Genomic DNA, 12,568 nt, shown 5'->3' with positions numbered 1-12,568 from the left:
TAACAAGAGTTTCCAACGTCAGCTGTTTTCAGTTTCTAACACGTCAATTCGTAATGCTATCCCTTGACATATCAAGTAGCCCGATGACCCTGACGCAGAGTTGATTTGGTCTACATTTTGAATATTGTTCTCCGATGGCTCCTCTGCTATCCCTGTGAACCAGGGCCTTTGGCGTCGTCTCAACTTCCTGCCTCTACTGCAAGTACTCCGCAGCGACAGCACACGACCTTGTCTTAGGAAGTAGGCGATAGTATAATAGATCTTTCCATCCCACCTCAGTAGGTGGGAAGTAAGAAGATCACCAAAGATGATTGATATGATCGATGCTTGCTTCGACGAAGCAATCTGCGATAGAGGTAGCTAAGAAAGCGGTCAAGAGTGAGATAGATTGTCGGAAATGGCGGTATAGGTTGGGTTGCTTGAGTAGAATAAAGTAGGAGAGAGTTGGGAAGGCGTGGGGCCTTCCCACTAAGTACAGTGCCTCCCAGTATCTTGAGTATTCATTCGGCTTGAGGTCAGATTCAACATAGATGGATGGATAATCGGGTGAGAGGTATAGAGACATGAGTACAAGTCGGCATGACGACAAGCGAAAGTAGTGACTTTCTTGCATAGCGCCTACATATCCTGCTGGACCTGGTTGCAGGCAGTGATATTTATCGCTTTGATCATTGCCGTTTCCTTTCTTGAGGGATAACAACACAAAGGGGTGACTCTCTGCCCCATTGAATGAGCTAATCAGCGTCAACCAGCTCGCAAATCCACATTGACTGGGCACAATTACTGAGGATCAAGTGGCAAGTCGTCAGGTTTCCTGCCATCTTTCTTTCCCCGTCTTTAGCTAAGTGGGGAAGATTATGCGTAATTAGAAAGCACCAGTGGGTGTACTGACTTCAAACAGACTGCCACCTAAAGCGACGCAACATCTTAGAATCTTCGAAGCTTGAAATAGTTACATCAAAGAGCCAAATGGGTGCCAAGTTCTGACTTCTCGCAGTGCTCATCAGCCTCATTTAAATATTGAGACTAGTCGCGCCAAAATCAGGAGCGTAATATCCCAAATCCTCCTCCCTCGTCCGATCTCTCAGGAACCCAATACCCTTGCACGCCGCCAGCATGAGCACAGTAAGGCGGTCGCCCCTATCCAGCCAGCGCAGCTCCTCCTCCGTCCAAGAGTCCGAGTAGTCGATGTACGTCATCTTGCGCGGCCGGCGACGACGGCCTCCCGCGCCGAACATGCCCGGCGGCACCGGCGGGCCGGCCAGGACGCCGGCCCTCCTGCAGCCCATCTCCCCCGTCAGGATGGGGATGGCCCTGAGCTCCGGCAGCTCCTTGCAGACCCGGTACCGCAGCGACGTGTAGATGGTGCGCACGAGGTGCGAGACGAGGACGGTCTTGTAGGCGCTCGCGACGACGCCGCCGCCGGCTTCTCCCCCGCCTTCCTCCTCCTCCTCCTCCTCCTCCCCGGAGCGCGAGCCACCGGCGAGGCCGCGCCCCTCGCCCTCCTCCAGCGCCTGCAGGCGCAGGAGCAGCTGCCTCGTCCACGCCGTGGCGAGCGCCTCCTGCCGCTCCGCGAGGAGGCGCATCCGCGCGCTCGGGCCGAAGAGGCACATGATGTGGTACATCGTCATGGCCTGGACGCGCACCGCCTCGGACCGCAGCTCGCGGAGACGGTGGGAGCCGCGACCCGCTCCGGCCGGGAAGTGCTCCGACCCGGACGACTCGACCAGCGCGGCGATCTCCGCCTCGAGCATCTGCTCAAAGACCGGCCGCCCGGCGCCGCCGGCCGCGGTCACGTAGGCGGCGCAGACAGACATGGCCCGCACGAGCGGGAGGGGCATGGCGCTGCATTCGCCGCCGCCGCCGCCGCCGCCGCCGCCCGAGGCTGGCGGAGGTCTCCTCGGCCTCGGAAGAAACGGCAGAGACCCCGTCCGCGAGAAGACGTGAACAAAGGAGAGGGCTTCGCCCGCGCAGAACTGCCACCTGGGCACGTCTTGGCCGCGCGACCACATCTGCTCCACGCACCGGAGGCGCGCGATCTCCGACACGCATTGGTTGTCTGTGGGGTGACTCGGGCTGTCTGAGCCGTAGATGCTGATTGGGGTGGACGAATCCGCCGCATTTACACTCGGAGCTGCTTGTAGGGATCGAGTCTCAGTACAGCTGGCGATCCCGACATCGAGGTTGGATTCTGTCGGAGAGGGGAGTGCAATGTGCGGCCCAGCCATAGGCATGAGCCATGCTGGAACAACGCCCGCCGAGCAAGCTGAGAAGTCATCGAGACCTTGGGGCAGCGAAGAAGCGCTAAGCGAATCGAATGGCATGCCAAAGCTGGGAAAGAGAAGGCCGTCGTGGTTGGAAGGCGACACGTTCGCGAGTCTCAAAGAGTCGGGGAGCACTGCCGCTGTTGTCGCCCCCGCGCTGGACCCAGTCGACATTCCCTGTGAAGGATCCAAGCCGTCGAAACCGAGGAATCTGGCCGTGCCACGAGCTGAGAGATGGATCGCTTGCCTAGAAAGGCCGGGGTACTCGCAAGTCAACGACTGGGTGACGCACCGGCGACACGCTGGCAAGGCGCGATCACAGCGCCGCTTCGCCGCGACGCACCCGGTACAGGCTTTCTTCCGGAGCGACATGAGCTGCCTCACAAAGGCTACTCCGTGCGCAAATGAATAGAGAGAGTTGCACACCGCATCGTTCGAGCCCCGAGGAGCTGCGTGAATGGTGCAAGATAGCGTAGCAAAGTTGCACCAGCTTAGCTCAGACGTGAGATTCGGACCCCTGGTCTAGGTACCTACCTAAGCCAAAGCTGAGGTCCCACCGTTTCCCACCATTTCCGTTTTTGGCGTGCAGAATTGGGTGGGGCACGATTCGCCGTAATAAACGGTTGCTTAGTCACATTGCAGACGTTGGTTGGTTCCAGATGGCCAGGGTTAGTACTTTATCTCGACAACAAAGCTCTTGTTTGGCGGCGCTTCCTTCCAAGATCGGGGTCACTTTAGTTGCCAATGTCCCCTAAAACCTTGAATGTAAAAAGAAAACGCCATCAACCTTACTCGCTTCCTGAAGCGTGCTGAACTCCTCGCAAGATGACTCGACATTCATTGATCCGGATGGCTTTGTGCTCATCACCGGCATGCATGCGGACTTGAGTGGAGAGCATGTCAACAGGTTGCCAAGATTCTATTTCGGCCCTGCGGAGTTGGGTGGGGCCGTCCCCGATCGCACACCCGACTCGGGATTGTAAATTGACCGAGAAAACCTCCTCATCCCATCGGTCGGCAGCGGACGAGAAGGAATTCGGAATCTCGTGAATATTTAAAGCGCCTTCGGAAGCCAACACAAACCGAGCATCCCCTCAACAAACAACACCTTCTCAATCAAACTCGATCAAATTCACACCGCACTGCGCAAAGACGTCGTCCAACGAATTGCAACCACACAATGGCAGCCAGCACCCTCCCCGAGACTTACAAAGCCGCGGTCGTCGAGACCGCCGGCGGACCCCTCGTCCTCAAGGACCTGCCCATGAAGCACCCCGGCCCGGGGCAGCTGCTCGTCAAGGTGCTAGCCTGCGGCGTCTGCGGCACGGACAAGCTGGAGCAGCAGGGCGCCCTGCCGCACCGGGACCCCATCGTCATGGGCCACGAGTTCGTGGGCGACGTGGTGTCCCTCGGCCCGGGCGTCGTTACCGGCCGCTTCGCGCCGGGTGACCGGGTCGGCGGCGCCTGGCACGGCGGACACGACGGCGTCTGCCGGGCGTGCCAGCGCGGCGCCTTCCAGATGTGCGACGGCGCGGTGGTCAACGGCGTGAGCGTCGACGGCGGGTACGCCGGATACGCGCTGCTGCGGGCCGAGGCGGCGGTGCCGCTGCCCCGGGACGCGGACCCGGCCGCCACGGCGCCCTTGCTATGCGCCGGCGTCACCGTCTTCAACGGCATCCGCAAGATGCGCGTCGAGCAGGGCAACCTCGTGGCCGTGCAGGGGCTCGGCGGACTCGGCCACCTGGCGGTGCAGTACGCGCGGGCCATGGGGTACCGCGTCGTGGCCATCTCGTCTGGCGCGGCCAAGGAGCGGTTCGCCGCCGGCCTCGGCGCGCACGGGTACATTGACAGCAGCGCGCGGGATCCCGCCGAGGTGCTGAGCGGCATGGGCGGCGCGGCGCTCATCGTGGCCACTGCGCCGAGCCCAACAGCCATTGGCAATCTAGTCGGCGGCCTGCAGGCACAGGGAAAGCTGCTCGTTTTGCCAATCGTGGGGCCTATCGCGGTCGACTCGGCGGCGCTGGTGCTCAAGGGCGGGGCCGTGGTTGGGTGGCCCTGCGGGCACGCCCTCGACTGCGCGGAGGCGGTGGAGTTTGCAGAGACGCATGGTGTCAAGTGTCTGATTGAGAAGTTCCCCCTACATGAGGCGCAGAGGGCTTTTGATCAGATGGCATCTGGGGAGGTCAGATTTAGGGCGGTTTTGACCATGGAATGAGTGCGTGATGCGACCCCTCCAACCAGCACCGGATCATGCGCGGCGGCGCGGGGTTGTCATACATGCGACCCCGCACTTGCGTCTTTCACGGGAGGTGTACAGGGCGTCACACCAGAAGAGGAGAAATGAAATCATGACCATGTGTGAATAGCTTGATCAAATCATTGTCAATCAGTCACAGGCCGATCCCAGGTAAAGAGATTCCCCAATTTTCTGTATTTTCTTTTAGATCTTCAACCTGAAATATTAAAGCAAATCCTAAATAAAGAACGGAGAGTAAGGAAGAAAACAAGAGTAAGGGAGAAAAAGAGAGTAAGGAGAGTAAGGAGAGTAAGGAGAGTAAGGAGAGTAAGGAGAGTAAGGAGAGTAAGGAGAGTAAGGAGAGTAAGGAGAGTAAGGAGGACAAGAAGGGGCAAGGAAAGGTATGGGAGACATCAGACAAAGCAAAGTCTCAGCTAGGCCGGTTCTGGAGGCCAATGAGAAGATTCTCTCTTGGTGCAATAGAAAAGGAAACGTAAAGCAAGGGAAATCAAACACAAAGTCGAAGAGCATGAAGGCGAGGATGAGAGACAAGGAAAGAAGGAAGAACACAACAAGCCATACAAGCTCGGGGCACTCGCAGCCCCCTCTGGCCCTATTACTCTTCAGTCTCCTCCGACCGAGCCTCTGGCGTCTGGCCCTCTGGCGTCCGAGCCTCTACGGCCTGATCCTCTGGCGTCCGAGCCTCTACGGCCTGATCCTCTGCGACACGCTCATGCTCAGTTCCGGCGTCGGCACCTCCCTGCGCACACTCATCTGGGTCTCCTCGCTGCTCTTCATCTCGGGGACCAAGCTTGTAGCGACTTAGGCCGTCCATGTCTACGGAGACCTTAATCGGGCGATGCGCAGACAACTTGGTGTAGTTGTGGGTGAAATACTCATAGTTGCTGCTCCGGTTGAATGCCAGTAATTGTCCAATTACCTCCTCGCCATAGATCCGCACGCCCATGTCCGTCACGAAGTGGACCTGCCGGTCCACAAGGTCCTCGGGCGTGACGTTGAGTTGCAAACTCTGGAAAAGTGACATGGAATTGGGGTCTGCGTCAAAGCGAAAGCCGAATTGAGCGTGCTTATCCGGGTGGTCCATGTCGAACACGACCTTGCGCTGGTGAGCTTCGGCCGTCAAATCCAGCACAATAGCCCCACGGGCGAGTTTGGCGATATTTTTCTCGAACATATGTGCAGCATGTTCGGTTTCCCCTTTTACCTCTTGTAGCTCCTCTCTGAGGATTGCTTCCAGCCTGGCCGAGTCTGAATGCATCCCGTGGATCATGTAGAGCATATGAACAGTCGAATACCGCCAAAAGTGGAAGCTGCGGACAAAGCAGTCGTCCTCAGTCTCCAGATGCGCTGCAAAGCGAGGTCAGCAAAGATCAGCATCTTGACTCTTGTGTTTGGGAGCCGTCCCCGGTAACAGCGGGAGAGGAGACTGGGAGAATGGGGAAATGGGGGCGCTTACCTTCGATCTCTCGACGTAGCTTTCCATAAGCTCCCCAGTGAGGACCGTGCCACTTGTTGAGGCTAGCCTCTGGCGAGAAGATGTGGTCCCACAATATGTGGGACACCCAGGCGTGGTGAATTGAATGTACAGACGAGGGAAAGTCATCGTCAGCCAATTCATCGTGGTTCCCCGCAGGTTTCTGGACAGGGTCGGCGAAAGGATCAAACGGCGCAGGACGAGGGCTATTAAAATAGATCTTGGCATCCGGGGCCCAGCTGCTAATGTACGCCCGGGACTTGACACTGAGGTCTTCCCAATCCAGCCACTTGAAGCCAGGCGTCAGATTGCTGATATCCTTTCGGTGAGAAAGCAGGACGCTATGAGTAAGCGGTTCGGTCATTCCACTGAAAAGAGCTTCATTCCAACGAAAGTTGGCGAGCTCGTCCGAAGTGGGGACCATGAACTTGGACACCACACGCTGAGAGAGTGCGGCAAGGTACGTGTGAATTCGCGTTTCGCCGGGTAGATAATCTGGGGCTTCTGGCGTGTCTGCCGCTGCATCCTTGGCTCTTGGTCCGGACGCAGGATCGGGGAGAGGGGGGCTGACTGGGAGGGGACCGGGGTCGCCTTTGGGAGAATTGCCTTAGTTCTTGCCGCCGGTGGGTGCAGCCGCAGGCGCGGAGGCCTGGTGAACGACTTCATCGTCTTCCTCGCGACCACTGGCAGGGGGGCTGTTGGTTCGCTTGGCAGGCCTCTCGGCAGGCGTCTCGCCAGACATGTCGGAAATGCCCGGTGAGACAGAAAGACGTCGCTTGCGCTTGTGTGTGGAAGGGCGGTTCAATGGCTGTGTGGCCACTGGGGAGACTGACTCTTCTGAAGACATGCGCAGGGAGGCGGAGAAACCAAGGGCAGGTTGGAGAGTTTTCAGCCAGGGCAAAAGAGGGCTGGTTCTGTTTAATGCCGCTGGCTCAGGTGATGGCGGTGCACAAGTCTGGATGGAGGTGCAGACGAGAGTCGATCGGAAAAAAGAAAGGGGAGAGAAAGGGGAGGAGTGGGGAAAGGCAGAAGGCAGGAACAGGCCAGGCCAGGAGAAGAGGGCAGGAAGAGAGGAGAAGGCAGGAAGAGAGGAGAAGGCAGGAAGAGAGGCGAGGGCAGGAGGAGAGGGCAGGAGGAGAGTCGAGGGCAGGAGGAGAGGGCAGGAGGAGAGGGCGGGAAAGAGGCAAGGGGAAGAGGCAAGGGGAAGAGGCAAGGGGAAGAGGCAGGCAAGGGGAAGCAGAGGAGTGATGTCTGCCTGACGCGCTGTGACCCATGGATGGCCACCGGATCTGAGGTGCGCCAATTAATAAACCATTTTCTGATTGATGCCTGGCCGCGTCGGCGGTGCACCGCATGCGGACACTGGCTTTGGACAAAGAAATGGATCAGACATCCATCATGTCTCCTCCTGCACCGCCGTGTTATTGATGGGATCTGCTGGCCTTCTCGGGGTTGAAAGTCTCGCAAATGTCCGAACTCGAAAGTTGCTAGCCGTGAATGAAAACGCCACAAGACGAGTGGCCAATCAGCTCGCAAAGATCCTTCCGCATTCGGCAGCTCGCAGCCTGGGAGTCTCTAGATGAAGGTGAAAAAGCAAACAAGGCTCTTGCTTTCGGCAGCGTGCGTAATGATCAAACACGACCCACCATCCAACCCGACCCAGCCCACCCTGCCTGTGATTTCGTGAATGCCATGACCGGGGCAGCCGTGATTGCCGCGCGATGCAAAGAGTCCCCGTGGCGGCCTCTCTCCCTTCTCAACCGTCGTGTGCGTGCGACCGGAGGGCCAGCTGCTAGATGTGCTCGGGCGAACTGCTTCAGACTCAGCACAGGTTTGGCACGCCGCGTCATCCACCTATTCTTGCCACCGCTTGCTCAAGTGCCCTGCCGTGCTCGCCGGCTAGTCCTCAAAGGCTCTCCGGGAGGGCACTTGCCACCTCCCCTGCGATACACTCGCTGCCCTTTGGCTGGACGGGAACCCCCTGGTCCGCAATGAGTCGGTGAGCTGGCCAGATCCTGCTGGACGGGTCGTGACTCATGCTCAGCTCAGGAGCGACAGCGCCATGCCAACTTTTTCTTGGATAATGAGCAGGGTTGGCAGGGTAGTGCTATCTGACATGTCTGTTTTTCGTTAACCAGCACCTCTTGAGGAATGGTCCGGTCCGCGAGCTGGACATTGCCATCTCTCTACTTCCGCTGCTACCTCCGGAACATCTGCGGTTTGGTGTGTGTCTGGCTGTGGGTGACAAGGTTATCTCTGGGTCCGTATGGGGAGTGCGTTGCGTATGTGTCGGGCCGTATTGCGCGCACGCGGTGCTGTCCGTACTACTACGTAACTGTGTGGATTGGAGGATGACAAACCACCGGCCAACAGAGCGGAACGCACACACATACACACACACAGAGAGAGAAGGGACTTACCGTCCATTGCTTATTGTGATGCCCAAAATGAAGAAGGTCCAATATTCTCTGATGCGCGTCTCCTTCCCCCGTGCAGTGGAGCAGAGCTGTCCTATCCCACGATCAATCACCCCCAAGTCCCTTGGCGTGGAATTGCTGGCCGATCGCAAGCTCAACCACGGCCTAGACCGCACAGTAAGACCTAGATGCTCCTGCTTTTGTTCTTGCAGTGTTTTCGCCATCGCTGACTTGCACTGTACCGTGTTTCCGTACGGCACTGGGTCTATCTTGTTCAACTCGGTGAAGAGTTGGCCAGGAGGTGTGCCGGGCTTGCCGATACCTGCCTCTTCCTCAACCTCTAGGCGCATCTATCCGGTTGTCCCTTGAGATTGGTGCAGGGGCCTTCAGCCACCGACCAGGGCTATGAGGCAACCCATCGCAGTAGGCGACCGGCTCGTGTCACGGTTCTCCTGCGGCTGACCAAGAGTGTGATCCCATTTGTGGATGCATTTGCCGTCACATCTGCATGCACTTAGGGGCTGTTTTTCATCGCGAGCTATCACTCTGGTTGGGGTCGTGACGCGTAAGTCATGTCCCCGTTGTCCTCTGGCTGATTTAAGACGTCCTCCATTCCCCAAGCAAATTCAATTAGAGTAACTCCATCAAGTTTCCCTTCCTGAACTCAAGTTTTTATCCCGACCACCACTTCTGCCAGCTCTTTCGCAAACATCACTGACGGCTCCTCGTTCTTCTACTCTACAATCCCAGAATGAATCCCTCTTCTTGCGGCGAGTGTGAGATTCAAGTTGTCGCCTTCGGCCTGGACTTTGGTGACACGTAAGCAAATGGCCCCGATCCCCAAATGATCCGTGACTGACGAGCATGATTCCCAAAGGCACTCCGGGGTGGCGATGGAGACCAAGCCGGCCTGCAAGCGGCACGTCACGGCTGCAGGATATCAATCTGTCACCCATGTGCCAAAGTTCCGCACGGTTCTTCACTTTGACGCTGAAGAGGACAAGCTTACGTTTGTTCCGCCTGGAAAATCACCACCCGCGAACACTAAGGAACTTAGCCTCCAGTGTTTGAAGCATCATCTCATGTGCTCAGGAAGGGCTGGCACATTGCTGGACGACCCTGATCTACTGAAGCACGTCGAAAGGGCTAGTAATTTCCCTCGATCTCGCTTCACGAGCTCAGAGAAGGTTGGTATCTTTCTCCGCGGTATGTGGGAGATAGCGCTTCAACAACAAGCTTCCCTTGGCCTTTCAGCCAATACCAAGGTCCGCCGCCTTGCCATCATTACGTATCCCGCACTCTGGGACAATGATGAAACGGGCACCCTCCAGCGCTTTGAGGACGCTGTGGAGTATGCAGGAATCTTCAAGGACGCCTATGACGTTGTGTTTTGCTCGGAGCATCAAGCGGCCTCAAATTCCATAGCCCGCGATTATGGACAGCTTTGGCCGCGGATGGTTGAGGTATGGTTCACACATTCCCCCTCCAGACATGACATACCCGCGTTCAACCAATCTTTCTTTAATCGTCTCTGCCTGCCATGGGTGCAAACTGAACCAAAACTTGCAGGATGGTCAGCCTGTGATTATGGTTGATTGTGGAGGTATCACAATAGTGAGTTCATCCAAGTCTTTTGTTGTCGATGCATACGGCACATGTATTGACGCCAGAAAAAGGACGCCGGCGTTTACATATACCAGCGCGACAGCCGCAACATTTCTTTGTTGAAAGCATATTCAGTTCTCACAGGCCCCAAGGCAGCCGACGTGGCCTTTGGTATACGCCTTGATGCCAAGCTCAAGAAAAAAGGGGTCGATCTGAACGACATTTCTCAAAGAGAAAAAGCGCCGGCTTTGAGATTCTGGGACTCCAAGAAGGAAGTATTCGGGATTGGAGAAATTGAGGGAGCTTGTTTCAATATCGCCGAGCATACCATACACTTCCATAGGTCAGTGAAGATTGGCGTGCTGGCCAGCGAGAAGGATATCTTTACAAATCCACTGCGCATGTGCTAATCAGTGCCACAGCGACGAGTTCATCCTGATATTCAGGAGCGCGTCCAACAGGGTCAGCGAAATGATTGTCGAGCTTTGCAAGGAGGTCGAAGCCGTGGATCACAAGGTGAGAGGAGCCAACTCCAACACTCGCAGACGCTGTGCCCGTGAGGAGGAAAGCTAACAGGTGACCTGCAGCCTATTGTCTTCTTCACTGGCGGCACGCTGTGTGGCACATACGTCCAGTGGATGGTCGAGCTCGATATCAATCAAAAGCTTGGAGATAGACGTCCCAAGCTCGTGTTTGGCGAGGCTGGACAGATGAGAGAAAAACCCTTCCCTTCGTGAGGCTCATCCAATCCCAGCTCTGACAATACCCAGGTGGAATGCTGTGAGCATAGGTGCCGCCTTGCATGCGGACACCGCCCTTATGAGACCCGCCCGACATCCACGAATCGATCCAGGCCCTCAGTGATCGAAGATACTCGAACGGCTGCGCGTCCATCCCGACTTGTCTCCTCTATCGGTTTTCTACAAGTTTGGCGGGTTTGGGGGACTTTGGATACACACGGAACAGAGAGGCTGGGCCGCGCCAGGGGCCCTGGACGGGATGAAGCGTTGGTGTTGGACAGTCCACCTTTTCTCTCCTCTTTTCTCTAGCAGTTCTTTCTTTGTTGCTCTCTCTTAGCTGCTTCTCTCTTGGCTGTTTCTCTCTTAGCTGCTTTCATCTTAGCATTTTTGCTTTGTCGCTTTGCTCTTTGTCGGTTTCTTCTTTGTTGCTTTCTTTATCGCTTCCCGCTCTGCCGTTTTCATCTCAAAGCCCCCCTAGTGTCATTCGAGTGCTCTTCTCCATAGGATTGGCTGCACTGCATAATTTTCCTCTGCGATGATACCAAACATCAGATCGCTAAGCTTGTCATAAGCATCTCTGTTTCTATCTGTCTCTTTATTCCAAAGGGTGTTGGGTAATCAAGGACTGCAGGGTGGTGATAATCAAGAACCATAGATCTCATATCTCTCATAGCCAGAAAATCACAAAAGCATCAGTGTACTTCTTCCTATGGCAGGGCACCAGACAGCGGCCTCCGTAGCTGGTCTGCAACTCGCCTCGACCGCAAATGGGGGCACGGTGGACTCCGTCCTCGCCTCCCGACAATCTCGGCAATCCAACATGGTCGCGTGCGCATTCCCAACCGGGACGGGGAGCATGGGCTGCACCGCCACCGAGATCAACTGCACACATGGGCGGCTGCGGCAACCAACCAGTCCAGGCTCCTTTGAAGTTGGGCGGCAGCGTTCCGGCTCCGAAGAGCAGCTGGCTGAGGCGCAGCTCTCAGCACTGGCTCGATGTCCACGGGCGCAACAATGCAGCGGTCAAGCCGGAGAAGGGTGCGAACAGGCAAGCGTGAGACAAGGGCCTTTACACCGCCGGGACTGAATTTTAGGGCCCATGCTGAGTGCAATGCGCTCTTCCACCGTCTGGGAGAGCCACAGCCCGCTTGGCTCTTGAAGAACCCCGTAGAGAATGAAATGCTGCCAGCGCCATAATTAAACCTCGGTGATCCAATCTTGCTGGCTTTCGACTGCGAGCATAGAACCTATGATAGCTCTATGACTGAACGGTAGGGAGGCCGCAGCTGGTACCCAAATGTTGCCCAACTCGGCGCTCACCTGGAGGGCCAGGCAACCATCGAGCTCGCTGAGCCTGCTCCCTCACGTCGAGGAGAAATTGATTCCTAAACGAGCCCCCCAAGTTATCGACCTGTACGCTCGCATTTCACCGCTATTATGTCCTGTAAGTACCACGCTAAATGGCTACCATGCATTTCGGATCAGAAAAGAACACAGCCGCCAGCACGAGCCTGCAAGCCCAGCCAGTTATCAGCGCCACAAAATTATCGTCTTCTACGTCATTTTACAGCATCACATTACATCATTAGCCGTACTGGGAGAAAGTGCAATGTCAATTATCTCAAACCGATCGTAATCTCAAACCTGTGTGGTACTGCTAGGGAGATATGAAGAAGTCCTAAGAGATCAGATCCGGGGAGGGGCGACTCTCAGCATCCCAGATAATCTTCACCATTCCAAGATGAGATTACAATATCGCAAAGTTCCTAGGTATCTCTAGGTTGGTTAGATCTGGATCAATCAAAAAAAGA

The 12,568-nt window shown here is 56.3% G+C and overlaps 4 protein-coding genes across 4 annotated transcripts; 2 read left to right on the top strand and 2 right to left on the bottom strand.

The window, feature by feature from the left end:
* Positions 1–1,013: 1,013 nt before the first annotated feature.
* E0L32_011899 (uncharacterized protein) lies at positions 1,014–2,438 on the bottom strand (the record flags this gene model as incomplete). Its single annotated transcript, XM_031134679.1, has 1 exon — positions 1,014–2,438. One exon carries the CDS (start codon positions 2,436–2,438, stop codon positions 1,014–1,016), a length of 1,425 nt encoding a protein of 474 aa, XP_030999744.1.
* A 1,006-nt stretch (positions 2,439–3,444) lies between these two features.
* Positions 3,445–4,479, top strand: E0L32_011898 (uncharacterized protein; the record flags this gene model as incomplete). Its single annotated transcript, XM_031134678.1, has 1 exon — positions 3,445–4,479. One exon carries the CDS (start codon positions 3,445–3,447, stop codon positions 4,477–4,479), a length of 1,035 nt encoding a protein of 344 aa, XP_030999743.1.
* Positions 4,480–5,116: 637 nt separating this feature from the next.
* On the bottom strand, positions 5,117–6,737 carry E0L32_011897 (uncharacterized protein; the record flags this gene model as incomplete). Its single annotated transcript, XM_031134677.1, has 3 exons — positions 5,117–5,868; positions 5,978–6,586; positions 6,680–6,737. 3 exons carry the CDS (start codon positions 6,735–6,737, stop codon positions 5,117–5,119), a joined length of 1,419 nt encoding a protein of 472 aa, XP_030999742.1.
* Positions 6,738–9,163: 2,426 nt separating this feature from the next.
* E0L32_011896 (uncharacterized protein) lies at positions 9,164–10,754 on the top strand (the record flags this gene model as incomplete). Its single annotated transcript, XM_031134676.1, has 6 exons — positions 9,164–9,231; positions 9,290–9,875; positions 9,982–10,026; positions 10,089–10,360; positions 10,440–10,533; positions 10,605–10,754. The coding sequence occupies 6 exons, from the start codon at positions 9,164–9,166 to the stop codon at positions 10,752–10,754; spliced, it is 1,215 nt and encodes a 404-aa protein (XP_030999741.1).
* Positions 10,755–12,568: the final 1,814 nt, after the last annotated feature.

Source organism: Thyridium curvatum, assembly GCF_004353045.1.
Source record: "Thyridium curvatum strain D216 chromosome Unknown NODE_123_length_71033_cov_84.000903, whole genome shotgun sequence".
Lineage (NCBI taxonomy): Eukaryota > Fungi > Ascomycota > Sordariomycetes > Thyridiales > Thyridiaceae > Thyridium > Thyridium curvatum.
Note: the sequence above shows the minus strand (reverse complement) of the source record. Positions and strands in the feature narration are given on the sequence as shown.